The 24835-nt window shown below is 56.6% G+C and overlaps 6 protein-coding genes across 6 annotated transcripts; 1 reads left to right on the plus strand and 5 right to left on the minus strand.

Moving 5' to 3' along the window:
• Positions 1-1534: 1534 nt before the first annotated feature.
• Positions 1535-5250, minus strand: P884DRAFT_26458 (SNF2 family N-terminal domain-containing protein). The gene is made up of 2 exons (XM_069441859.1): positions 5175-5250; positions 1535-5004 (listed from the first exon to the last, which is right to left on the minus strand). Exon 2 carries the CDS (start codon positions 4960-4962, stop codon positions 1621-1623), a length of 3342 nt encoding a protein of 1113 aa, XP_069297420.1. The 5' UTR covers positions 4963-5004; positions 5175-5250; the 3' UTR covers positions 1535-1620.
• Positions 5251-6274: 1024 nt separating this feature from the next.
• Positions 6275-6609, plus strand: P884DRAFT_260139 (uncharacterized protein; the record flags this gene model as incomplete). Its single annotated transcript, XM_069441413.1, has 1 exon — positions 6275-6609. A coding segment is annotated over one exon (251 nt), but the record flags the coding sequence as incomplete, so codon positions are not given.
• Positions 6610-6682: 73 nt separating this feature from the next.
• P884DRAFT_308334 (uncharacterized protein) lies at positions 6683-8356 on the minus strand (the record flags this gene model as incomplete). The annotated part of the gene is made up of 3 exons (XM_069445149.1): positions 7852-8356; positions 7078-7796; positions 6683-6898 (listed from the first exon to the last, which is right to left on the minus strand). The coding sequence occupies exons 1-3, from the start codon at positions 7925-7927 to the stop codon at positions 6683-6685; spliced, it is 1011 nt and encodes a 336-aa protein (XP_069297422.1). The 5' UTR covers positions 7928-8356.
• A 554-nt stretch (positions 8357-8910) lies between these two features.
• Positions 8911-10121, minus strand: P884DRAFT_26491 (Yqey-like protein-domain-containing protein). Its single transcript, XM_069441895.1, has 2 exons — positions 10031-10121; positions 8911-9967 (listed from the first exon to the last, which is right to left on the minus strand). Exon 2 carries the CDS (start codon positions 9725-9727, stop codon positions 9134-9136), a length of 594 nt encoding a protein of 197 aa, XP_069297423.1. The 5' UTR covers positions 9728-9967; positions 10031-10121; the 3' UTR covers positions 8911-9133.
• A 1329-nt stretch (positions 10122-11450) lies between these two features.
• P884DRAFT_201118 (S-adenosyl-L-methionine-dependent methyltransferase) lies at positions 11451-13247 on the minus strand (the record flags this gene model as incomplete). Its single annotated transcript, XM_069438338.1, has 8 exons — positions 11451-11606; positions 11777-11846; positions 11910-12021; positions 12065-12223; positions 12282-12463; positions 12520-12605; positions 12910-13071; positions 13134-13247. Coding segments are annotated over 8 exons (1041 nt in total), but the record flags the coding sequence as incomplete, so codon positions are not given.
• A 6256-nt stretch (positions 13248-19503) lies between these two features.
• On the minus strand, positions 19504-22601 carry P884DRAFT_26538 (phosphatidylinositol 3 and 4-kinase-domain-containing protein). Its single transcript, XM_069441936.1, has 3 exons — positions 21595-22601; positions 20728-21507; positions 19504-20670 (listed from the first exon to the last, which is right to left on the minus strand). The coding sequence occupies exons 1-3, from the start codon at positions 22272-22274 to the stop codon at positions 19548-19550; spliced, it is 2583 nt and encodes an 860-aa protein (XP_069297425.1). The 5' UTR covers positions 22275-22601; the 3' UTR covers positions 19504-19547.
• Positions 22602-24835: the final 2234 nt, after the last annotated feature.

Consider the following 24835-nt stretch of genomic DNA (forward strand, 5'->3'; position numbering starts at 1 on the left):
AGAAGGAAGGGACGAGAGGAGAAGAGGTTGGAAGGGAGGGAGGGAGTGGGTTTGTTCGGAGACGGAGAGCGGTTTTGTTTTTTCCACCGTTGATCGGTCGGCTCGGTTGCTTGGTGGGTTGAGTTAGCGAAAGCATCATCATGGTCGCATGTGCTATAAACTAGCTAAGCTGATCAAGGGACGATTACAACCTCTAAAAGGGATTCCGGGAACCGTCCCGTTCGTTTTCGAGGTCTTGCCGCAGGGTTGTGCACAGTAATGACACAACTTCCCGGAGGCGCCGAGTGGAGAGTGCCCGGGTTGTCCCCTCGCGGACGTCCATACAAGTCTATTTCTACTCCCCTCTTAAGAGGGCAAGCCTTGATATTTCTACAGATTGATCCACTCGTGCGGTGCCGGTACAAGTCCCCGGTGAGAAGAGTGTTGCGTCATTTGCTCTGTTTCTCCTTCCCCCTTCCCTCCCCCCCTCCCTTGATTTAAGTTCCTCTCTCTACCTGTTATGACCATCCTCGTAGTCAAGCGGTGTGCATAAAGGCACATATATATATATATGTATACGACACATGCCGAGGCTGCTCCTATTTCGTCATGCGACCAAAGGGCGAAGATGGTGTAAAAGCAAGAAAGCCGAAGTGTGGGCTGCTCCATACTGTGTTGTGTATGTAGTACCATAGATGAACTTCATTGAGTGTCTGTCTGTGTTGGTGTTTGTCTCGCGATTCCGCCGTGCTATGCTTTCTCCTGCCATGTGTGTGCCAAGGCAATTAGAATCGGTTACCGTCAACGACGCCCGTTGGCTCACTTGACGACTCGCATCTGAGATATGCTTAAGATTCATATTTATTGATCTGGTGTCGCCGTAAACGAACAACTCAAACAAATTTATCCCCAAACAGAAGCGTCAGAAACAAGGGATAGCTGGCGTGAGACCGCTGGAAATGTCTAGGCTATGATGCTGCCGTCTGCCGAAGAAGCAACTGAACGCGCACTAAGCCACCTCCGGCCAACTCCCATCACAAACTCCGGTCTGGTTCTATGTTGATACGAGAGGTCAAAGGGGAAAAAATGACTTGCGTTTGCTTTCGTGTGAAACGCAAACTGAGCGGAGAACCCGAAAAGATCTCTAAAGAAATGCCCAAATGCCCACCCCATGCTGAGCACCAACCCAAACCAGTAACGTGTAAATCTCCCAGTCGAACTGCCCTTCGCCGTGCATACAGAGTCCCTTTATGTAGGTAGGTATCAAGCGATTAACTCCCAGAACCCCCCGGGATAGCGAACGGCCCGGAAATGCGTATGAAAACGGAGGATGCCAGTATCGTTCCTGTCTTTCCCTTGTCCGTCCATCCACTTGTGGTGTAGTGCGCAAATAGAAAAGGAATCGAGAGTCTGATGATAAACATAGTCGCCAATATTAGCTTGTGGTAATAATCATTGCCAGTCACCTCATGCTTATGAGGCCTTGTCTGTCTCAAGTCGTAAATATCGCATTGAAATCTTGGTGTGTGTGTGTGTTGGGGATTTTGGGGGGGGGGGGGGGAAGCCACCCCAAGAAAAGTCTGCTGTGGAAACGGTGTTCAAAAGGCAAGGTATCGTGTAAAAAAAAAGAACGCCAGCCTGCTATTTGAAGAGGCTGCGCAGGTCCATCAAGCGCTGTCGGGCAGCCTCGGTACGGTCGGTAACCCTGTCATTCGGATCGCGATCCATGCTGAGGCTGGCCAACTTCTTCTTCTTGTCCTGTAGCTGCAGCATCTTCTCCTCGAAGCTATCCTTCATGATGAAGCGAACTGTGCGCACGCAGCGCGTCTGTCCTAGGCGGTGGACGCGATCCACGGCCTGCGCCTCGGCGGCAGGGTTGAACTGTGGTTCCATGACGTAGACGGTGTTGCCAGCCGTCAGGTTAAGGCCCAAGCCGCCAGCCATGAGGCTGACCAAGATAACCTGCACCGACTTGTCCTCGCGGAACGCATCCATCGCGGCGTTTCGAGCCGGCCGGGACATTTTGCCGTCGAGTCGGGTGTAGGTAATGCCGGCATTGTCAAGCGCGATCTGAATGAGGTCGAGGTGGGAAGTCCAGCCAGAGAAGACAACCGACTTGAAAGGAGGCTCGTTGGGGTGCATGGCGCTCTTCTCCTTGTTGGCAAGCAACTCCTCGATGAGAGCACGAGTTTTGGTATGCGGCCCAGTGTAGCGGTCGTCGGGAATGATCTTGTTGGTGCCCCCCTTGTTCTTTGCTACGCGAGACTCGTGCTCAATCTCGGCGCGCTTGCGCCGCAGTTCAACGCAAGACGACTTCACAAGCCCGGCACATGCGCCGCAGCCGGTCTGCTCGTTTCGTACCAGGTTCACGCAGGATGGGCAGTACGTGTGAAAACACCGTGCCATGTAGCCCAGAATATCGTCCTGGCGGTCAGACTCGGGGTCGTCTACCTCGATGGCCCCCAGCTTGGTGTTGCACCTAGAGCAATTGTCGCTGTTCCCCTCCTGCATAAGGTACAGCATCTCGTATGCCTTCTTCTCCGAGAGTACGGACCGCTCGTCGTCGTCGTCCCTATCGAGGTCAATGGGGGTGTCGGCGGTCATGCCCTGGAGGTCGGCGAGGTCCTCGTCGCTCAGAAGGTCTTTGCCATGAGCACAGATCAAGCGGAGCTGCAGAATGGATCGCAAAATGTGAATCATGGTCCGGCCGCCCACGATGCGATCTTGGCCTATGGCCTGACCAGTCAAGGCTCGGACACGGTCCTGTGCCGTCTTTGCAAACCAATCGTACACCTGCCGCTCCTCGGGGGTGAAGTCCAGCTTGACGACCTCGTCGATGCGTTCGGGTAGGTGGATCTTGTCCTTGAGACGTCGCAACGTGATCGTATCGATGAGAACTCGGAGCTTGGGCACAATCTCCGGATCCGCAGCCTTGAAAGGCTGGATGATGAACTGCACGAACTTGCTCCTCTCGTCGAACGGCTTCAGCCGCAGGAAGGCTAGGAGCGCAGCAAGGTCCTCCAGCTTGTTCTGGACCGGCGTCCCGGTAACAGCCCAGCGGCGGTTCGCCTGTAGGCGGCAAATCGACTTGAAAGCCAAGGTGTTCTGCTCCCGGATCGTATGCGCTTCGTCGAGGACGATGCGAAACCAACCGATCTCCTCGAGGGGGTACGTGCCCTGCTTCCTCTTGCTCCGGGAATTGAGTTCGCTGACAACGGAGCCATAGGTGGTGATGACGAGGTCAAACTGTGCTAGTTGCGCGACGTCTTTGATCCGGTTGGGCCCGTGATAGATGTGGTACGTGATCGAACCCGGTTTGATGTGTTGCTTGATCTGCTCTTCCCAATTGGTGACGGTGCTCAGAGGACAGACGAGAAGCGTGGCTTTTGCGTTTTGCCGCAGCGGCGTGAGGCCGAGGGCTGCGGGTCTCGGCACCTCGAACTGTTGTTGGAATGGGTGTTGTGGTTTCCTCTCGGGGGCTTTGGGCTGCTGGGGAGGAAGCTGGGACCAGCGCTCTGCGGCGTCGAGCGTCTTGGTGACGAGCGAAAGCACACTGAGGGTCTTTCCCAAACCCATCATATCGGCGAGGATGCCGCCCAGAGTAGACGGGGGCGGCTCCCGCTGGGTCTGGTTCGTGACGACATTGTAGTAGACGACTCCGCCAAAGCGGTCCTTCTTGCGCTGCCAGGTAGACGTGATTAGGGCCTTGCCAGAGTCAGGAAGCTGCTCAGCTTCTCGGGCCGTCATAAAGTAGAGAGCCTGCCGCTGATGCTTGAGCAGGCTTGTCTGGATCCGCGAATCAGGCTCCGCTTCGGGCAGGTCCTCGGATTTGGGGAGGGAGTCGAACACGCCCAAGACTTCGGAACGAATCTCCTCGACCGTGCGCACCACGGGAGGCGGGCGGTGCTGGTTGCTACTGCTCGCGCTGCTCAAGCGGGAGGTTGTAGGGAGCCTATTCTCTGCCGCCATGGGGTTGAAAACCTTGACCCCGCTCTCCACCCGCGGCGGGCTCACGAGGTTGACCTTCTTTGAGAGCATGTGATTGCCGACCTGGTTGGCGAACTTCCGGGGGCCGTAGACCATCAGGTCGAACTTGCAGCTGAACGAGGCCGGTTGGCCGACTTGCTCGCCCGGGAGCTTGCGCCTGGAGGGTATCCGGCAATCTGTGCGTATTTGCAAGGCCGAATCCAAGAGCGGGACGAGGCACTCGGCCGTCTTGACATCGACAGTCCCAAAGATGTGGCGCGTGTGGTCGTATACGTAGATCCTGTTTGTCTGATCATCTGCCTTGCGCTTCAACACGACCTTGACCTGCGGCCAGTACCCATCGCCGTTGATGGAGACCATGCCGGGTTTCGGTGCCGGGACCCTGTGGCAATTGATCGAGGCGCCCTCAACCATCCCATAGCAGACCTCCTCGTGCTTGGGGGCTGGGTTCTGAGGCGTCGGGCTCTGCGACGCCGGCTCAGTGTCGCCCCCGGTCAGGTCGATCGTTTCGGAGGCCTTCTGTGCCGGCTTTGGCTGGCTAGGCTCGGCATGCTGCTGCATCTTGAGGTGTTGAGTAAGAATGCTAGTGCTCGCTCCGGGGAAGGCGGAGAATGAGTTGTGCGCGGGGAGCAGGGGCGTGGGATCGTTCTCGTTCGTGGTCTTTCTGCGCTTTGGCTGCGGTACAACCGGGCGCTCTTGCACATTGTGCAGGCGTTCAATGCTGCGACTTAAGCCGTTTTGATAGACAGGCATAGTTGGAGGATGGTGCTTCGAAACATTCTGACCACAGGCCGTTCCAGCCGATGGGGTGGGAGTACCCGCAAAGTCTACGGCAAGGAGTTGGCCGGGACTGGCGAATTGGAAAGAAAGCTCTGGCTGCGCAGATGCATCAGAGCGGGTAGAGGAGCCCGTAATGGCGCCGGCAGACTGCGGCCGGGGTGGCGGGTCGGCCGCCCCGGCCTTGCCCGGGTTCAGCAGCGCGCTCGGAGTCCACATGTTAAACCAGCTAGGATGAGGACTGGCCTGGATGATTTCGGTCTGTAGCTCGGATTAGTACAACATCGGGTTCGCCTGTGTCATCTTTCGATGGAAGTCGAAGGCGCTGGGGGTGAAGGGGAGAAGAAGTTGGGTTAAAAAAAAAAAAAGGTGAGGTTGCGGTTTGGGCGGTGAGGCGCGGGAGGTAAAAGTACTGCACATCAATTACACACCTGAGGCAACTGGAGGGCTCACCGTGGATGTGCCTATGGCCACGGCAACGCCCTTCTGAATGGCGCGGCGCCTTCACTCAAGCCAGGGTCTCTAGCACTTGTTTGATGATAAAAATCTCCGGACTCATCACAAGCAACGGAAGTAGTAGATAGAGAATAAACAACGCGAAGGAAAAAGTCGGACCGTTTTGCGAGATGTGTTTTTCTTTCTTCGTCTGCGTCTTGCAGGGGATTAATGGACTCCGAGTTCTAACGCTATGGCGTTGGTGGAGAGTGACGAGGGACAACAAAAGCGGGAGGTTAGAGAGGAGGCTGGCGAGAGCTGCTGAATGGCGGCGCGTTGAACCTGAATGCAAATCGGCTACATCTGATCCGGGAGAATCATATAGGGAAGGAAGGCATGCAAATGGCGAAAAAAATGGCCTTCAATAGCAGTCGAACACGGGAGGAAACGGGCGTTGCAGCCGATGTTGTTGCTTGGCTTTCCGGATGTCAGAAGCTTTATCGCAATCGCCGAGCCGCGATAGGCTCCGCGTGACCCTGCGCAGATTGCGGTGGGAACAGAGGCACGTGCCACGAGAGACCGCGCTGAAGGTCGCGCTTGCTTGGCGCCCGACTTCCGCCTTCCCGTTCCTCAGAATAAAGCCTTCAAGTGGAGTGCACCGAGAACGCGGTATTCCGTGGTGTATGTACAGAGTAGTGCCTGGTAGCCTGAATATTCGCCCCGGCTGTGATTGAGGCCAGCCGAACACTACCTCATGGCGCTCCGAGTTATCCTTAGTATGCGGCATAGTGTGTGCATTTCTGGACCCTCCCTTACGCAGGCATGCAATCAGGGGAAGCTACCTGCAACTCTCTGCAGCCGGTTGATGCTCCGGGGCCAAATCCCAGAGCTAAGCATGAGAACCACTCTTCCTACCAATCTTAATTTGCAGATGGTACGTAAGGCAGATACGTACGGATTACATACATTTACATGGCACTCACTCCCCTTGTTACCACTTCTACCATTTCGAGAAAGATCGAAATACAAGTAGATGCAAGCCCGTACGATCACACCCTTCCTATCTGGTGTATGTACGAATTATCTACCTACCCATATATGTTCTGTACATCAGGTAAGTATGTACCTACACCTCTCGAGTGGTGGGTCAATAGGTACTATTCCAAATCTCCGGCCAGACTCCCAGCGCACCGAGTTCCCTGCCGAAACCGCAACCGGCGCGGTGACCCTCTCGGTTGCAGAGAGCAGCCAGTGGCAGCGTCGCGTATCAAAATGCGACCCCAGGCAATGAAAAGAAACCGGAAACCTCATCGTTCAGTCCGCCCGGTTATGCCATCAGCCGCGTGACTCCCTCGCTGACCTCCAGAACCCCACTATCTCGCCCTCCTTCGCCCCACTCCAGAGCCACTACCTTACCTGATGCAAGCCATTGGATGCGAGCATCCTGGCAACCCACCTCGCCATTCCCCCCCCCCCCCCCCCCCCTTTTCACCCTTACTTCCCTTCAACTGCCGACGCCCGAGACCAACGACAACCGCGGCACCGCCCCCACACTAACACCCACACCCATCAACACGGACCCGGTGCAACCCTCCCCGGTGAACAGCCTCAGGTATCCAGGACCCGGTGCTCCCGGCTCCGACTCGTCGTCCTCTGTCTTCTCCTCCTCCTCCTCCTCCTCCTCCTCCTCCTCCCACCACCACTGCTGCTGCTGCTGTTGCTGCTGTTGACGACGCCGCTCGCCGTTCCGTCCTCAACAAAGGCGCGCGCCAGCCCAGGTTCGGGCCCGGGTTCGCCGGTGTCCGCCGGAGAAGACAGGGGACGAGGGGGAGGAGGAGGAGGAGGAGGAGGAGGAGGAGACCTCGATCGTGAGGGACTCTGGCTCCGCCTCCGCCACACCTTCCTCTTTGCCGTCTTCCTCTCCCTCTCCTTCTCCCTCTCCCTCTCCCTCTTCCTCTCCTTCTGCCTCTGCCAGTTTCCCTGCGGACTGTCCTGCCACCGCTCGTCACGTACTACTACTACCCCCAAGTTGGAGGTCATCAATCCCTCCGAGAGGGCGTGCTGCTGTTGCTGTTGCTCATCATGATGATCATGGTGACAATGGGGGACCTGCTGGTGCTGGTGGCGGTGATGATGCTGCTCAGCAGCAAGGTTGGCATCCGGGTGGGAGAGGGATTGGGCATGGGCGAGAGCTGGTGACGGCGTTGAGGTGGTGGTTGTGGCGGTCGTCGTCGAGATGACAGAGGTGGAGCGGTTCCGGGCACGGCCGCGCAGGGTGCGAGAATCTGTCGAGCCCGGGCAGGGTCTCGGTCGGTGTTTGGTAGTGGTGGTGGCAGTAGTGGTGGCGGCAGTAGTGGTGGCGGCAGTAGTGGTGGCGGCAGCAGTGGTCGTGACTTTGATGTCTCGGATGGTGCGGTGGCGTTTGCGGCCACGTTGGACCTCCGTTTGGTGGCCAAAGGGATCTGGTGAGAGAGAAGGCGACGGGCCGGCCGTAGTCGCTCTGTTGCTGCTGGTGGTCTCGGGCGATGCTGTGGCGATATGGTCCTCCCGGAAGCTGAGGTGAGTGAAGGGGTCAGTTGCCATAAGAAATAACAATTGTCTCTGTTCCGAGACGGTCTCTATATATTGGGCAGGCCGAGACAAAGTGGCGTTGACAACAAACTCAATAGGCACCCAAGATGCATTGTTTGGCCTGGATGGAGAAGTTGATGCTGAATACCATGTAAATGGTTATATCTTCCAATGCCATTGTTGTCGCTCAGAGGACTCGATGGCGGGGTGGGATGATGTAGAGAGCGGCGGGTTGGACCATAACGGGATTCATCGCATCATCGTATGTTACCATGAGTGGCTCATGACTCGCGAATGGAGGACGCTGCAGACCCTGCAGTTCGGTTACCATTCGACCGGTAATCTAAAGGCGCCTTGCTGCTGCTGCACGTCCCAAGACTTGGCCAGAGCGTGCCTTATATTGTCGCTTGCAGGTCAGAGCTTCTTCGTCCAATTGCGCCGCGTGGCAGTTTCGATATCTTCCACAACGAGCCCGACACCTTGTGCCCCGTCCGTACCTAATCTCTTGGTCTGAACTCCATGTTCTCAGCGCTTTCAGGAAACACCGCGAACGGGAACGGCAGCTGAGCTGGTGATCCTCATGAACCCTACAAGGAGGTCAAAGGCATTAACCGCCTCACGGTGGGCGGAAGGAAAATGAGGAATGTTGTTGTCAGAATCCAAGAAGGGGGCAGAGAACAAGGACCAAGTGAGCTGCTCAGCTAACAATCCTCTCTAGCTTCTGTCAGCTTTCTCTTCCAGATATCTTGGCATGGCGACCATCCACCACATAGAGCACAAAGACGGCGGTTGGGAAGAGGGGGACGAATGGGGGGCCCTGGTTTGAATGACTCGAATGCTGCGTATGGAAAACAGAAAGAGCGAAAAAGTTCAAGGAGAAGAAGGGAGAAGAAAAAAAGGGAGAAAAAGACATACAACACCGAGGATTCGCTGGTCGTCACCGACCCAACTACTGACTCGGCCCTTACCAGCTTGACTAAGGGAGAGCGGACGGGATCCCGTATTTTCTGGTAGGTATGGTCGTATGTACCAGGAGCGGGTGTTTCGGATGCTTATATGGAAGTTAGTTAAGGGCGGAGAGACAGACCGGGAGCGGGAGGCGAACTACAGATTATTGTCTAACTCTTCCTGGAGATCAAGGGACTCAAGTCGTAGCTTCCAATGGCAGCTACTACCGCAAGGACACCCTCATGCCCCACATTACGCAGCACCAACCTTGGATGCACCAGTAACATCAACATCATCAGAGCGGGCAGGACCACAGAGATGAAGATGTACGGACGTAGATACACTAATATCATTCGGCGCATGGTACAGGTGGTTAGCCTACAGCGGATAGCACAGAGACTCCCAGCAATACACCTCGAATGGACCACGGCATCCATCATTTTGCCTGGCATGACTCCATAACCAGCTTGACAACCTGTTTCTTCTCCACCGCGACACCGTCCAACGGCCCGCCCAACGTAAACAGCTTCTTGATGGTTTGTCCTGACAACGCCTTCTCCTGCACGCCCTCTGCGAGAAGATTGGCCTTGGTGGACTCGATAAGCTGCCTGAGCTCGGCCTCGCCAAGTTCCCGCACGCCGCTGCCGGCCGCGTACTCCTCCAGAATTCGCTGTTGTGCTTCCTCCTTCTCGGCCAAGTCTTCCCGGCCGGCCCGCCGCGCCTCGGCGGCAGCTTCCTGCGACTTAAGTGCCGACTTTTGGAGCAGACTGACGAGTTGCGCGTCCGTCCTGATCGGCTTGTCTGTCTTGCTGGCGTTGAGCGCGGCGGCGAGTATCGATCGGAGGACTGCGAGCCGGTTGGCATCCTTGGCCCTCATGGCTGTCTTCAGATCATCCTTGAGCTTGGAAAGGAGAGGGGGCGGGGGAGCCTCGGTCGAGTACGTCGCCCTAATTATGTACTTGCTCGCCGTCTGTCGCAGGGTTGGCCGTCCGAAGCCTCGGAGCAGCGAAAGGGAGAGCTTGCTCGCCATTGTGTCGTCGGGACGAAAGCAGAGGGTATAAACGGTGTGGTTCCCGCGATCTGCAAAGGAAACAGTCGTGACTTGATGAATCGGATGTCGGTTACACTCCTGTTATCACTCGCTGGTCTCGCCGTTGCTGCCGTTGCTGCCGCCGTCATCCAGGAAGCTTTCGGAGAAGCAAGAGCTCGGCTCAAAATCGCGACTACCCAGACCCGCCAGATCGACACGGCAAGGCAGCCTATTGGCACGCTAATTTAAATGTTAAAACGGGTTTGCCTAGCTATTGGTGGATAGCTACTATGTAGTGCGCACCTCTGGTGGGCCAACGGCAGGGACGTTGCGACCGAGACGTCACTGCGCAAAGTGCCCCAAATTGGCATGAAACACTGACTGCTCCTTGGAGTGAAACGCTAGCTGCTGCTGTCGCAATCGCCGCACGCGTACTACGATGTGCGCTTCGATTAAGAGCCCTTTATGCGTGTCTGACTCCTCCCGCGTTTGAACGACGGTTTCGGCAGGGAACAATCTTGGGCCACGGAAATGGCTGTACTCGGCACACTCGAGCCAGTTCCGGGCCCACCGCCCAGGGTCGGGTAACTAACGCTGGGGCGGCGGTGTTGCTCGATCAATCTTAGGACGCTCAAGCCGCCGTTCGATGACGGCAAGCTCCGGCCTGTTGGGCAGAAAATCGTAGGAAGGTGGGGTTAACCTACACTAGGTTCGGAGTCCGCAAGGTAGAGCAGGTCAAACAGACGTTGTGGTTGGCGACATGACAATTTTAAATAACCCCCCATTTGGTGAACTAGTCCGGTAAGGAATGCCCTGGAGATCTTCGAAATGGGCCGACGTTGGGCATCAGCACAGTATGTATGGATGTACATACAAAAATACATGTGCTGCGTGTTAGTGTATAGGTTGTTTCGGAGCCGCCCTCGGTTAACCAAGGGATCAAGGAGACCGTTCTCATGTGTCGTTGGGTGATGGCTTGCTTCCCCAGCTCCTCCCAAATTAGGTGCACAAATCTGGGTGGCGGATCCAGAGCCGAGATGGAAGAAGCCGTGATTTGTGTTTGTCAAACTTGAACCTTTCTTTGATCCAACGCAAGAATGGAGAAGAAACTTCCAACATCGAAGGTCTGGTCAAAAGCCAGGCCCAACCACGCTCAACCGATTTCCTTGCTCCTTCCAAAGCCCCCTTCCCTTCCTTCCTGATAACCCACCTTACCCTGCAGCACCTCCCTACCTACCCTAGACGGAACCCGTCAATTTTCGACCGCCTTCCATCCTCAATCTCCGGCACCCATCCTGTGGGAAGGTGCCCCTCGGAGCCGCCTTCCACTGTAGCACCTGGCAATCGTTTCCGGGCTCTCGTAGCTAGCCGGATATCCGGATGGAAGCCGCTAATTTGGTCGGACGCGGTCCCGTTCTTTCTTGTTAGAGTCGACCCACAGCCTGATCTCTTTTCACTCTCTTCATCTGCAGCAAGCCATCTTCTCCGACTCATGTCAGAGACCGAAGGCTTGAAACCGGCTAAGAAACCCAATCTTAGTGTGGACTGCCTGAGAGACGCTTCATGCACTGTTTCGCCAGAAGTCGTGGTTTATGTGCGCCTTGTCAATCATCTTCTTCATCAATTCGATCTGTTTCACCATTTAATCCGCCTGCGACCAAACCCGACACCCCGCCATACCTCAAACAAGCCTTACCATGCTTTACCCGAGGCATCGATGAACCTACCCGTGCCGCGCCCGTTTTCGCGAGTCGCTGTGCTTCCCAGCCGTCGAGTGCTGATGGCTTCGGGAGTCATAATGCCGGTGATGCCTGCCGCTTCCTGGTTTCCGACCGATACAGACGTAGCTAGTTGGCAGCGTCAGTGTTGTCGAATCAATCTCGTGGCGAGGCGCGGAACAAAACCGGTTCCATACACAGGAAAGTAAGCCTATTCGCATTCCGATTCGGATTAGCGACTCCTTCAAAACAACGAGCTTCTTTTTTGAGGAGGCACATCAACCGCGACAAGAGACTAGCCATAAGAAACAGGTGTTGCTCCCCATCATACCTTGAAGGCCGGGTTATTAGCTTCACTGCGGGCCTGAGCAATGAGCAACTGGATGTCGGTGTCCGTCATGCTGGGGTTCACCATCAACATCAGCCTCAAGCGTCACCACAACACGATGGGCCCAGTTACTCACTTCAGGGAGTGCGCAAACGGGTAGACGGAAAGGGAGGACATGAGATGGTGAACGTTGGCCTGGTTTGCTGCACCGATGGCGTTCTCGCGAAGATCTGAGGAGAGGTTAGGCGCTGAGCTTTCGTGTCGAGCATTGCCCTTGGCCACTCCACATACCCGTCGGCCACCCACTCAAGGGCAGAGTCAACACCCGTGATTCAACTTCGACAAAACCGGCTTGCGTCATCCAGTTTTGCAGCCGCAAAGGTGCTCGAGGATCTTTCAGGGGCTGGATGCTCTGCATATAACTCTGTGACCATACTTGGAGAGCATGATCTAGCCCTCGATGTCAGTGTCTCCTAAGGGATAAAGCGTTTCTCTGACCGTCACGCACTGGAGGTAAGCGTCCCATTGTCTGATTGCGCGTTGAAGTATATCTCCACCATCTGACACCATCCGCCAGGACGGAGTACCCGCAGGATGTCGCTCAGATAATTCATCCATCTGTTCGCATGAATTCCTCCCGCCATCATCCGGCTATGCACCAGATCGAAATAGTTGGACGGGAACGTCGACCTGTGGCGACGTCAGCAATGAACATCCAATCTTTCCTGGTGTTGGGCTTGCCTTACGGACTGTTGAGGTCGTCGACCTGGAATTCCAGGTTGGGCGGGATGTCTTCTGGTACCGGATAAGGGTATATGTCGATTCCGATGACCTAATGCCCCATATGTGTCAGAACGGTCGACGCCGACACCCATCGTCTTCAAGAAGGAGACCAGCTTGGAATCCCGCGGTGATGAGCAACCATATTGATCGTTAGATCCTATGGGCCGGCGCGGAGCCAGCATCATCAAACTCTTTGTCCTAGGATCCGACTCGCAAGAGGCGAAAATCGCAGATCAGTCTGGATGCCGGTGAGCGAAATTGGGTCGGGGCTATCTAGTTTTTCGCTGGATTCGGGTTGCTCTTGCGGAGTCTGAAGAGAACGTCGACAGTGGAATCCGGAGTCTTTCACCCACCTCGCATTCAGGATACTGCTCAGCAACCTCCATGGCCCACGCGCCGGAACCCGACCCACAGTCCAGGATTCTTCTCGGTCGCGGAATCGGCGGGAATATGAGCCTATTGTCGAACATCATGTTGAAGATTCCATGCATGTATTGGAGTCGATCGATCTCTTCCTGTTCGGTCACGACACACTCATCAGACCAGCAATCAAGAAGGTCGCCAGGTTCTCGCTCACGTCGTCAACCGGAGCGAAGTATATCCCGTTCTCCAAGGCGTACCGCTGGAACTCCCTATTGGCATAGACGACGACCTCTCGATACGTGTTGTCGACGGGTACGGTTTGATAATCGCTACGCCCAGCTCAGCAGAGAGTTTTGCACGGGGGTGGAGTGGAAGAATGTTAGACTGGGAGCTACACACTCTTCGTTCATGGTTGCAGCGACTCGGCTTTGGCGTTGCTATCCTTGCGACGCGGCGAATATTGCGGGGGTAAAAAAACAAAAAAAGTTGCACAGAGACAAAGAAGCTGAGAATTCGGGTCCAAATTGCTCATGTGGAGAGTGCGAAACGAAACCCCAGAGCCGGGCATCATGAGGACTTACATGGCCTTATGCGGATTCGAAGGGAAGGGGGGGGGGAGGGGAGTGCGGAGATACATCAAGACCCCTTGCTCACCGAGACGGGCTTCAAGAATGGTGTCGGACCAGGTCTCTCTTCCGTACGCGGTACTCCCACGTATGAAATGAGCAATGCTCTCTCGGTGGGCCCTGGTCCTTGCCAAACCGTCCAGATTGGCCCGCCAGATTGGCTTGCTTGCCGCGATGATTCTGTCGTTCAGAAGACGTTTGTTGGCGCACGGCTGCTCAAGTCTTTGGCATGCCGTGCTCGCCTGGGAAAGGGCAGCCCAGTGATCCTTATCATTGCTTGGTTTGGGGACCCAAAGAGCTGGTTGGGAACAGGTTGAGCAACATGCTCGAACTAGTTGCGGGATCTCAAGTTCTGGCAAAACCGCGTCACTTTGACCAGGACTACAGGCGGTTGACAACGTGGACGGAGTCTCTTTCCGCTGGCCGGCGCCTTCTCTGATAAGCCCCGCTTACGAGCCATGTCTTTCGTTGGTGTTCTACACTACCTACAGGGCATACGGATGTACGGATACCCTGCGTGCTTGCTGATCAAGCCGGTGAAACGTCTTTTTCCACCCGCGGCATCCCACTCTGTCGGTGGTTAACCGGTCGCCGCTAGCTCCGGTTGAAACCTGCAGATGTTGTCGTGTGATTGGAGAGCTCCAGTGGTTAACGGAGAATTCGACGTGTCCCCTCGCCAGGGAGGTTCCGGGAGCTAAGACACTCTTAGTCTGGTGCAGCCCAGAACCGACGTCCGGATTGACAAGCCTCCATACCCTTCGAGGGTGCTCACGGAATACACAGTATAAGGTTCGCCTCGCTTCCTCAGTGGACACACCATTCCTGGAAACCTGCCCAAGACGGAAGATGGCTCGGCAGGAGGTTGTTTTTGGGTTGTTACGCTCACTTGTTGGGCTTAGGGAACCCCCGTTGGGCGCAACAGGAGGGCCCGCATGATGGTATCGGCTTGCTTTTCAGTTCCCGAGGATCGAACAAAATGCGCAAGACCGGGTTAGTGAACGAGGTTTCCCGCTGGCCCTAGCGTGTTTGGTTGCTCGTTCCACAGCGGTGGCCTCTACGCAAACCCCCAAGCTTTGAGCGCGGCCTTTTCAGCGGCTGCACAAATCTGACACCAAGGAGAGCAAGCGCCATGTTGCGACAAGCTGTTGCACGCAGAAGGGAGCGTCGACACACACCAGACATGGTCATTCGAGAGATCACCGAGGGATATCCGATGGGCACAGCCTTGGGATCACCCTCAAGTTCAAGCCCACCCAAGCCCCGCTCTGGTGGTGCTGCGAGAGGCCGCTTACCACAGTTGCGTAGGCGGGATTCGAGGCGGGACTCGAGGCGGGACTCAGCCGGGGAAAGGAATTAAAAAAAAAGAAAAAAAAAAAAGAAAAAAAACCGGGCTACCTGCCCACCCCGTCTTGCGGGCAGTAGCATGGCGCTGCTGCAAAACATCGGCCATCTGCCGTAACCCCCCGGTCAGCGTGCCGTTTCCGAACCAGCTTCCACTTGGTTCAGTTTTTGCCGGCAAAGGGGAGCTAGCAGAAACAGCGGGCAAGCGGAATGCGGAATGCGGCGTCTCCCTCTCTTGAAACCTGGAAAGTTGTCTGATCAGAGACCGAACACGGCGTTGTACAAATGGAAAGAAGGCCGTTCAAAGGATGAAGCACGCGCATTCACGCGCCTCGCTGGCCCAGGGACTGGTGGAGGCACTGGCAGATGTCCGGCCGCGTTCGTGGTGTCGCAAACCGGGCCGAAAATGCAGGGGTGAGCGTGGTACGTACCCGCTTCCCAGCAGTTTGGGGATGACGCCTCATGTCTCGCCGGCTCCCGCCCGGCTGGTAAGTTGCCCACGCACATCTGTGCGCAAAACCACACCAACGGGTCCTCCACTAGTGCACACCGATGCGGTGTGTTGTGTTGTACTGTGTATGTAGTACCTACGTACCTACATACAGTACGGACTACATATATTCCAAACATACACTACCGCGTAGTGTACGCAGTACACTACACTAGGGCTGTGTCCCACCCAGCCCCGTCATTCACGGTCATGGGGTCGCTGGCTCGCGAAACGGATCCGCAAAATTGAAACGGTCTCCAGCTCTATTGACGGAGGATCCGCGCGGTAATACCCGCGAACCAGCCGGGAGGTACCCTCCATCGGTTTCCAGCCACGGCCCTTCACGCAGCAAAGGTTGGGTCGAATCTCCCCTCACGGCTTATGTGTGTAGGAACAGGTTGATCGCCCCAAGATTCGTCGGCAGAGGCAAGGCCGTTTTACCCGCGTCATCACGAAATGGTCGTTCTGAGCCCCTGGGGCCTACGGCCCGCGGCGGCATCGGAGAACAAAGACGGGGCGGGCACGAATCCGAACCTCAGTCCGCGAGACGGAACATGGCATGCAACCGAGACTTTGGTTGCAGGGTTGCCTACCGAGCCTATCCCAAAACGCTCACGGGAGGGATCGTCAGCTGCGAGGCTGTCTCCCAAAAACGACAGGTTTCATGGAGGGAGGCGGTCAGGTTCCCTCCTCTTGGTACCCATGATCCCTGTAAAGCGCCACATTGGATGGTTCCCCCTCCACTGGGAGCCGGTTTCAGGTCCATCGCTTGCGGCTATCCCGGTAGGAGGTTCCAAATACTTCATTCTGGGGTCGGACGGAAAATATCCAAGACCAACACAAAATTCGCGACCTCAGGTACAAGAATCATCTCCTCCGCACTACGCCTAACATCATTGAACAGAACATCCTCTCCATGCCTGTACTGTACCAATACCAGGCTGTCGTTAACGCCAACCATCTCCCTATATACTGTACGCACATTAACTGTGCTCCATCCAAGCAGAGGGCACTCCACAGACACGAATTCCTTCGTTATTCTGGACCAAACCGAAACCGGCGTGGTTGAGAACGGCAGTGGATGGGGCAGGAGAATTTGCGACAGGGGTCCCACACTGGGACCAGGGCGCTCATAGCCGCAACCAGCGCGTCGGGTCGGGCTTGGATGAGTGGCTCTCGCGACCTCTCTAGTCGCCCGACCTCCTTAAACTGGACGACCGCCACACACTGCAGGCGTCCTAGTTTGTTTGTCGTGACTTATCAGATAGTCTGGGAGCAATATTCTGAGCGATCATGACTATGAGCTCGGAAGGGCGTTCATGGGGCCCAACCAGGAAGACGCCGTTCTCCCTAACACGGCATTTGCACCGCGCGTGTGCGAGTCAAGGGCGGGTGGGAGAAGGGACGTGTCTCTGTTCAGAGAGGACTGCGAGACACGGCCAAATGGGATGGTGCGGTGCTACTCACTTCTCGGGAACTCCTCCAACCCCCACCAAACAACTGTAAACTCCATGAAACCTGGCATCTTCTCGAATCCCAGCCCCCCTTCCTCCCCCCCCCCCTTCTCTCAGGCCGTCTGGGCCGACCCAGGCGGCCGGGTTTGTGGAACCTTGACGGACAATCCCCTCTTTTCCGGCCACCTCTCCCGAGCCCACCGATCTTGGCGCACCCATCTCTCGGTCGGGACCGCGGTGAATGAGTTGTCTCGGGCAAGTGGGTGCTGATGAGGATGCACGAAATTGTGTGAAAATGGCAGAGAATGTCTCGCATACAACTAGCCTCTCTGGGTTTCCACCACCCCCGCGCCATTCGCTTTCGCCAGCCTGGGAAGCTCGGTAGTTTGGCAGTCTTTCCACACCCCTCTTTCCCGCTTTCCCACCTTGCTCGCTTTCTTTCTCTCTCATTCCGCTGGTACCCCGCAGATCCGAGTGCTGGAATGGTTGCGCGAAGTGGGTAACGTATCGCGGAAATTGATTCTTGCCAAAGGTACATACATATGGCGTACACTACACTATGCTGCTCGCGATGTGGAGGAAGGTACACACACGCTGAGCAGCCTGCATGCGTACTTAACACCACCTTCCCCTTCTCTTTTCAATGGGCTCGGCTCGTGCATAACGGCATGAGGAAATGAGGGTGGCTAGGGAACCATTTCAAGCACAAGCACTGCAGACGCTAGGATTGGGCTGCAGGCGGAGAGGGTGAGCGTAGTATCGAGGCTTGTGAACCATGGGTCCCGACCAAGCCGGTGATATTGAATGGCGACGAACAGTTTCGTGCCCCGGACTGAGGCCCACAGGGATTCATTGGCTCTTTTACAGGTTGCCCTCTGCTGCCTCAGCGTCCCGCTGATCTCGTCAGTCACAACTGTGTACATACGGAATACACTACGAGGTACCTCCGTACTGAAGCCTCGGCACACACTCACGGCCCTCCACTACGCTCCATGGCGGGCCCTCGCTCACGACGTTTAGCAACTGAGGAGGGCATATCGAGAGGGCCGTATCGAGAGGGCCGTATCGAGAGGGCCGTATCGAGAGGGCCGTATCGAGAGGGCCGTATCGAGAGGGCCGTATCGAGAGGGCCGTATCGAGAGGGCCGTATCGAGAGGGCCGTAGTTACATCCCTCACTTGTGCCGTACCATCTTAGCGCGCCGCTAAATCCCGGTACTTAATCTGGGTCGATCGGTCCGATGGCTTGATGCCAACTCACCATGCAGTTTCTGGCTCGCACACATGTACGGAGTGCGGAAAGCACCTGCCTGTTATACCCTCCACCTTTGAGGCGAACCGCGCGACTGTTATAGCTCCGTCCAATGATGACACAGAAGGAAGGGACGTCGAACACGCCCGCCCAATCCCCCGGGAGCCCCGTTCGAAGGCCTGCACGATCGTGCCTCTTTCGCAGATTCCGCACGCGATGTAAGGTATGTACATACATACACGAACTCCGGAGCACCCACATATCGCCCATCCCAAACAGTCTGCACCATAGCTGTGGTGTGTGATAGGAGGGATAAGAGCGTTCTGTATGTGAAGTGAGTACGAAGCATCTTCCCTGCTTCCGTCTTCACAGGATTTCCCCCCCCCCCCCCCCCCCCCCTTGATTGGCTCTCCGTCTAGCTTCGGCATCGCCCCTGCACCAATGTTTTTTCTCTCTCTTTTTAATTAACCATCAAACCCCACCTCTACATAACGGAATATACATACCCGATTCCCTGGCAGCAGCCTGCCACCTCCAAAGGACGGCTATCCGAAAAGCAGCGGGGGCTTGTTGAGCGTGATCCAGACAACAACCGTCATGATATTTTGGGTTCCGTGCTCAGCTGGGCCGTACGTAGTATACAGTATCGGTAGGAAGGAAAGGAAAGAAGAGGTAGAAGGGGAAAAAAGCAAATGAGGGAGCCAAGTGTGTGTTCCGCGTTGCCCGATTCCCTTCTCACGCAGTCGGAGCTCCAGCCCTTCCCTCTCCCTCTCCCCCCTCCCTTCGTCCCTCACGCTTTCTTGTCTCCCTCCACTTCATCTTCTTTGCTTCTTTTTAGCTTGTGCTGTCAACTCTCCCTTAGAACTCCGTGCAGTCAGTCCTCTATTCTCTTCAATCCGGTATGAAATTCCAGTAGTGTACGGATGTATTTATTACCTCCTCCTTTACCCCTCCTAATCTCCCCTGCAGCCCCAATCTATTAGGTCCCCCCCCCTATTTATCCATAACAAACCCCTCCTTGCCTGCCAGGTGTGTGCATACTTGGCGACACTTTCTTGCAACCTTAATGAAGTGCCCAAGAGACATGGAAGACAAGGTAGAAGCTAGTGAGAACAACCCGTTTGGACATGCTTTATTTTCTATACCGTGTATCCCGTAACATACCTTCCTTAGCCCTTCTTGCCATCCCGGACGCCGATAGACAGAATCAGAAGAACACTGTGTGTGTGCCTAGCCGCCACAACCGCGGCGCTTGGATACACCCCCATCTAAGTCACAACAGAGCGAAGCGACGGGACCGCCTCGCACATGACCTCTTCCTCTTGCTCGCCAAACCTCTTACCCAATACACGGCCAGCATCCATCCCAACCTTGATTGACACCCTTCTCGCCAACACCCGGCCAAAAGAGGGAGGGAGGGAGAAAAAAAAAAGGAACAAAACACAGAACCACTCCATGCTGATGAGCTCAACACCACGTAAACACCGGATTTCGCCCCTTGACCATCTCCAGCCGCTCCACAATCACCTTGCGCCGATTCCCCTCCATGCCCGTGGCCGCCGCGTATCCCAGGTCCCCGCCCTCCAATTCCTGGTCCTGCTCGACATCGTCGCCCTCGTCTTCCACCTCGTTTGCTCCACCGCGTCCCCGGCGCCCTTGGCCACCGTAGCCAGAGCCGCCGCCGCCGCCGCCGCCGCGGCTATAGTCCAGACTACCGCTACGCCGCCCGCCGTTGCTGCCGCTGCCGCTGCCTCCGGCAGCCCGGCTGGAGTTATTGTAGAATTGCGTGGCAAGCGAGCTGGTCTCCCCCTTGGCGGCACCACGGTCGGGTGAGTAGACGTTCAGGGACCTGTGGGAATGCGCGGCGCGCGAAAATTGCGGGCGGGACGGGTTCCCGTTGGCGTGAGCGTGAGTGCCGGTGTTGTTATTATTGTTGTTGTTGTTGCTGTTGCTGCTGTCGGCATTATTACTTCCTGGCGCACCCGGCGAAAGAGGGTCGTCCTGGAGAGCCAGCTCGAACCTGCCCGGGTGTGGCAAGTCGGCGGGCGGACTGGCGAGGCCGAGGAGATCGATGGCGGGACCTGCGGTAGAGGTTGGGGGAGCAGACGCGGCTTGGGCGCCGGGCGAGGTGTTGGCGGCGCCAATGTCCATCTCCTCTTCAGCGAGGATGTCGCTGCTGGGTTTGGCGCGGGAACCGGCCGCCGCCGCCGCCTGGGCTGCAGGGTCCAATTCGGCGTTGGCGCGGCGACGCATCTCGGCGCTTGCCGCGCGCATGGGCACAGCAACGGGGACTTCGACGAGGTCGTCCCAGACGCAAACCTTGGGGCGGCGGGTGAGCTCGAGGGGCCCGTGGTCGGGGGTCTTGAGCGTCTCGACAACGTTCCAGGCTTGTCCCTTCATGACGGCCATTTGGCGGGCAAACATACGCTCTTGGAAGTCGTTATCCATCTGAAAGACGCGGCGGAGGGCATGCTGTGTCTGGCTCCACCAGTGCGTCGAGGTGAGGAGGGGAAGGAAATGGTCTCGGGTCTTCTGAGAGAAGGGCCGGCCGATAAGGTCGACTGGAAGGAAGAGCCAGCCGAAAGGGAAGCTGGGAATGGTTAGCAGGTGAGGTCAGCCAGCCTCGGTCTCGAGGTTCTGTGCTTACCTTCGCCAAGCATCGGGGTGCTTCCAGGGCCACGACAGTGAATTGTCGATAGCCCCTATCGTGATGCGGGGTTCTGGCGCGGTTGAAACGGGCGTGGACGCGTCCATGGGCCTCTCGGGCCGGTAAGGATACGATGCCCGCGTTCTGGGAGGCCCTCTTTGCGCCAGGTCGACCGGCCTCGGTCCAGGTTCTGGATCCGAGGTATCCACGTTGAGGCGGATCGGCTCTGATGCTACCGAGACCTGCTCGGTCTCCCAGTCAACCTTGATCATCCAGTTGTCCAGTCCTCTATCCGTATTCCGCATGATGTAGTCCAGGATGACGAGCTTTTCCAGCTCTTCCCTGAACGCCTGTTTCAGGGTGGGGGTCCAAACAAAATTGCCGGGGCCTGGTGTTTGCGACCTCGGGCTGTCCTCGCCGTCCTCGCTATCGACGTCATCGTGCGGCGCGCTGCTCGGGCGGCAGCTGTCGGCCCATCGCCTCTTCCGCTTCCTGTGGGGATCCGTCGTCCGGAACCCGGAGAGATACTGGTCCGGCCATGGGTGCTCTCGCAGAAAGACGTTTGCATCCTTATATCCCTTCAAGAAGACCTGGAAACTGCCCGGCTTAGCAGGCAGGGGCTTCCTCTTCCTCGAGTAGGCATATCGATCCCAGAACGGGTAGTGGAACGATTTGGACGAGAGGTAGACAACGTCTGTGTACGGGACAAGGTGGGTTCGCAGCTGCGCGTCGAGAACGTAAGCCGCCGCTTCGCTGACGTAGGACAGGTTGGGGATCAGGCTGGAAAGCGGTCGGTTGGGTTAGCATGGGAGGCATTCCACGAAAAAAAAAAAAAAAAAAAAATAACTCCCGGGGAGGGAGACAAACCAAGCTCTGCCGAAGAAGCACGGGAACAAGTTCCGGTGGATCCACTTGTTCCATTTCGGATTTCCCGCGGCATAGGGTTCCTCGTCTTTGGGCTTGAAGACGCCCACCACCTTTCCGTCAGGGTTCCTAGCAAAGTAGCTGCCCGAGCTCCCCTGGGATATCATGCGGGGATGCACGCCCTGACGTATGGCTGACCTGACGCTGTCGACGATGGCGTCGAACTCGGCTTTGGTCATGTAACCTGGCTCGGGCACGGCCAGCATCTCAGCCGTAACTGGACGGACGCCCTCGGGAGGTTGGAAGACTGAGTGGTGGATCTCGAGATGCTCCTCCTCGCCCTTCTTCTTTCCGCGGCTTCGCTTGAATTTGGACGCAATCTCGTCGGCCCACCGCTCGAGACGCGCATTGATGGCCTTGAGATCGACACCCGAGTTTCTCCGACCGCGTCGGCGGTGGCGGCCGCCGGACCGTGAGGGATCGTGGATGCCCGGCCCGGACGAGATGGAGTATTTCGGGGTTGCCATCCCCGAGTGCGAGCGTGGCTGGTCGGCCGAGACATAACGCGGGGCGGTCGGGTACTGCAGCGAGGCATAGCTGGTGGCGAGAGGGTCGTCATCCGAGTCATCCGAGAGGTCGGCTTGCGCAAGGCGCTCGTAGCCCGTCGTGGCAGGTCGCGGCATGTTTTTTTTTTTTTAATTTTTTTTGGGGGGGAGGTTAGTGCCGGGGTTTAGGCCAACGGTGCGAGTGTACGATCGAGGTCGAGACTGTGTGAAATATGTTCGCAGATTATTTGGGTAGCCTATTCCATGAATCGGATGCCGGATGGCTATCGTTGGTTCTTGTAAGGAAAAGGGGCAACTTCGTGGACCAAGACACAGGCGGAAGTGAAACACAATGCTAATCAAATACAAAAAAGAAGAGAAAAATTTCAGAAAGAAAATTATCTCGTTCTAAATCTGGAAACAAGAGAACGGCATCGACAGCGACGTTGTGGTTGCTTGATTGCGAAAATGCGGACGGTCGAGTGAAGTCGACGACGGCGAGATGCACACTGCCAGCGCGCAATTGCAGCTTGCAATCGAATGTGACGCGACAACAGGCCGCCAATGACGGCAGCGGAGTGCTCCTGCCAAGCCGGATGTGGGGCGCTCGAGCTTCCGGGAGCGCACCGTTTACGAAGTAGTTAATCCGTACAGACTAATTTGTACGGAATATTTTAGACACAGCACGGCACATACGGATCACAACAGTCCAACACTTACCAGATCGTGAGCAGAGAACCTGGTAGGTAATGTCGTAGGAAAGATAGGTACATAGAGTAAGTTGACTCCCGCCTACCTGTGAGCATCTTATGCCAAACCGCGCGGGGGTGCACTGTCCCTTCGCCTTGGAGCTCAACGTTGAAAAATTCAACTGATGTTCTTTTGTCAGATCTGCCTGTATGGACGGACTACATACTCCGTACATCAAATCCCGTCAAAAAACGTGGCTTTGCCTCAGCATGTCGGAATCTACCCGAACATTCCTTCCTCCAATCCAACAACTAAATTTCCGATTCCCCGTCCTCTGCCGCCCTCTCCCGTGCCGGGGCGGTCCCCTGCAACCGGCCACCGGAATCGGGTGATTGATCCCCGTGCGACCCTGAACTTCGGCGCCTGTCGCCCAATCGGATGCCCAATGTTTTTCTGCCCGAGGGTCGCGGACCAGTCCACTCCCTCCCCCAACCACACGCCGCAGCCAGCCAACCATCCCCCGGGTCTGTGCAACGCCTCCGACTCCCGGGCGCATCCTCTCCCTCCTTGAACTGCGGCCGCCCCCCCCACAAAAAAAAAAAAGAAAAAGGAAAAGAAAAAGAAAAAGAAAAAACCACCGGAGCGGAAGCTCTCAGAAATAATCCGTATAGCTACCCGTTCGTGATCTGTGTCTCACATCCGCAGCATCTCACCCCGCGGACGAAACGACAGCAGGAAGAACGAGAGTCGGTGTTCTTATCCGGCCTCCGTTCTCACCTACGGCTTCTATTCCCCTCGCCGTTCTCATTTGTCATCCCAGCGCAATTGTGAATATCGTCCTGGTAAAATATTGCTCGTCATTTCTTCCCCCGGGACTATTGCCTCTTTTTGAGAGACGCAAGAGAATCCGTAGATTCTCTTAGACCTCTCGATTCTTTTCAGTTCTCCTCAGCATCACCAACGATTAGACCCCGCCAGCCACACAACCACAGAGGTTCGGGAACTTCAAGCCGTCCAAGGGGGTACCGCAACCGCGCACGCACCCGTAATCCAACTTCTCCTCGGTCCATCCTAAGTTAGAAGCCACACGGCGCACAGCAGAACGGTAAACAAAGGACAAGAGGAGGAGGAGAGGAGGAGAGGAGGAAGAGAGGAGATGACACGCCCATATTACTGCTGGAGCGTCACCTTGACCTTCCGTTGCGGCTGCGTCGAGGTCACCCCGACGTCGCACGCGTGCGGCCCGGGCCGCGACGGCTGCACCACCTGGATGATAAGCAGGCGCGCCGAGAGGCTCTGCAACGAGCACCGCTCCGCCGAGTGGGGGCTCACCACCACCACCAGCACCACCAGCTCCTCCTCCCTCTGCTCCCCCCCCTTATCTCCATCGCCTTCTTCCTCTCCTTTCCCTTCCCCTTCCCGCTCCCCAGGGACGCCGTCCCAGGAGTGGAGTGCATACGGGACGGGCAGCCCATTCAGCAGCCCCGCCGGCGAGACGGCCGCTAGGCGGAAGAGGGGAGAAGAAGGATCTGCTTCCGAGTCCGGCCCTCGTTCGCGGCGGCGAGTGGAGCTGAGAGAAGGAGGGATCGATGGAGGAGGGAACTGGGAAGGGTACTATTGCCCACGGCGGGCGGCGTAGAAGGAGGAGTCGGGGCCTGACGACGATTTCTTTGCCCACAACGCCGGGGGCCTGGTGAGGGTGACTGGGCTGGGCATCTACAGATTGACGACTTAATGCCGACGATGAGCCACGACATGCTTGAAAGTGCGCTCGGGGAGATGAGGGGCATGGGTCGGGATTCTAGGGAGGGTGAGGAGAGCGACCATCTCGGACTTGGAGTGGCAAGGGCCGGGATAAGGTTGGGAGAAGACCGAGTCGACCCAGAATCGGATTGCGGAGGAAATTGGGTCGAAGATTTGTCCCGAGCAGAGACCGGCCTCAACTCCGGACACAAATTCTCCACGGACACGGAGACATCATGTCCCGTGTCTCAGCTCCATTCAACGCT

This window comes from Thermothelomyces heterothallicus, assembly GCF_042370625.1.
Source record: "Thermothelomyces heterothallicus CBS 202.75 unplaced genomic scaffold P884_scaffold_12, whole genome shotgun sequence".
Classification (NCBI taxonomy): Eukaryota; Fungi; Ascomycota; class Sordariomycetes; order Sordariales; family Chaetomiaceae; genus Thermothelomyces; species Thermothelomyces heterothallicus.

Excerpts from the sequence above, each read along its gene's own strand:
- P884DRAFT_26458 (XM_069441859.1), bottom strand. The coding sequence starts at position 4,962 with ATGTGGACTCCGAGCGCGCTGCTGAACCCGGGCAAGGCCGGGGCGGCC.
- P884DRAFT_26491 (XM_069441895.1), bottom strand. The coding sequence starts at position 9,727 with ATGGCGAGCAAGCTCTCCCTTTCGCTGCTCCGAGGCTTCGGACGGCCA.
- P884DRAFT_26538 (XM_069441936.1), bottom strand. The coding sequence starts at position 22,274 with ATGCCGCGACCTGCCACGACGGGCTACGAGCGCCTTGCGCAAGCCGAC. Across the intron at positions 21,508-21,594 it reads TGCTTCTTCGGCAGAGCTTG|CCTGATCCCCAACCTGTCCT; the intron begins GTTTGTCTCCCT and ends ACCGCTTTCCAG. Across the intron at positions 20,671-20,727 it reads CACCCCGATGCTTGGCGAAG|CTTCCCTTTCGGCTGGCTCT; the intron begins GTAAGCACAGAA and ends AACCATTCCCAG.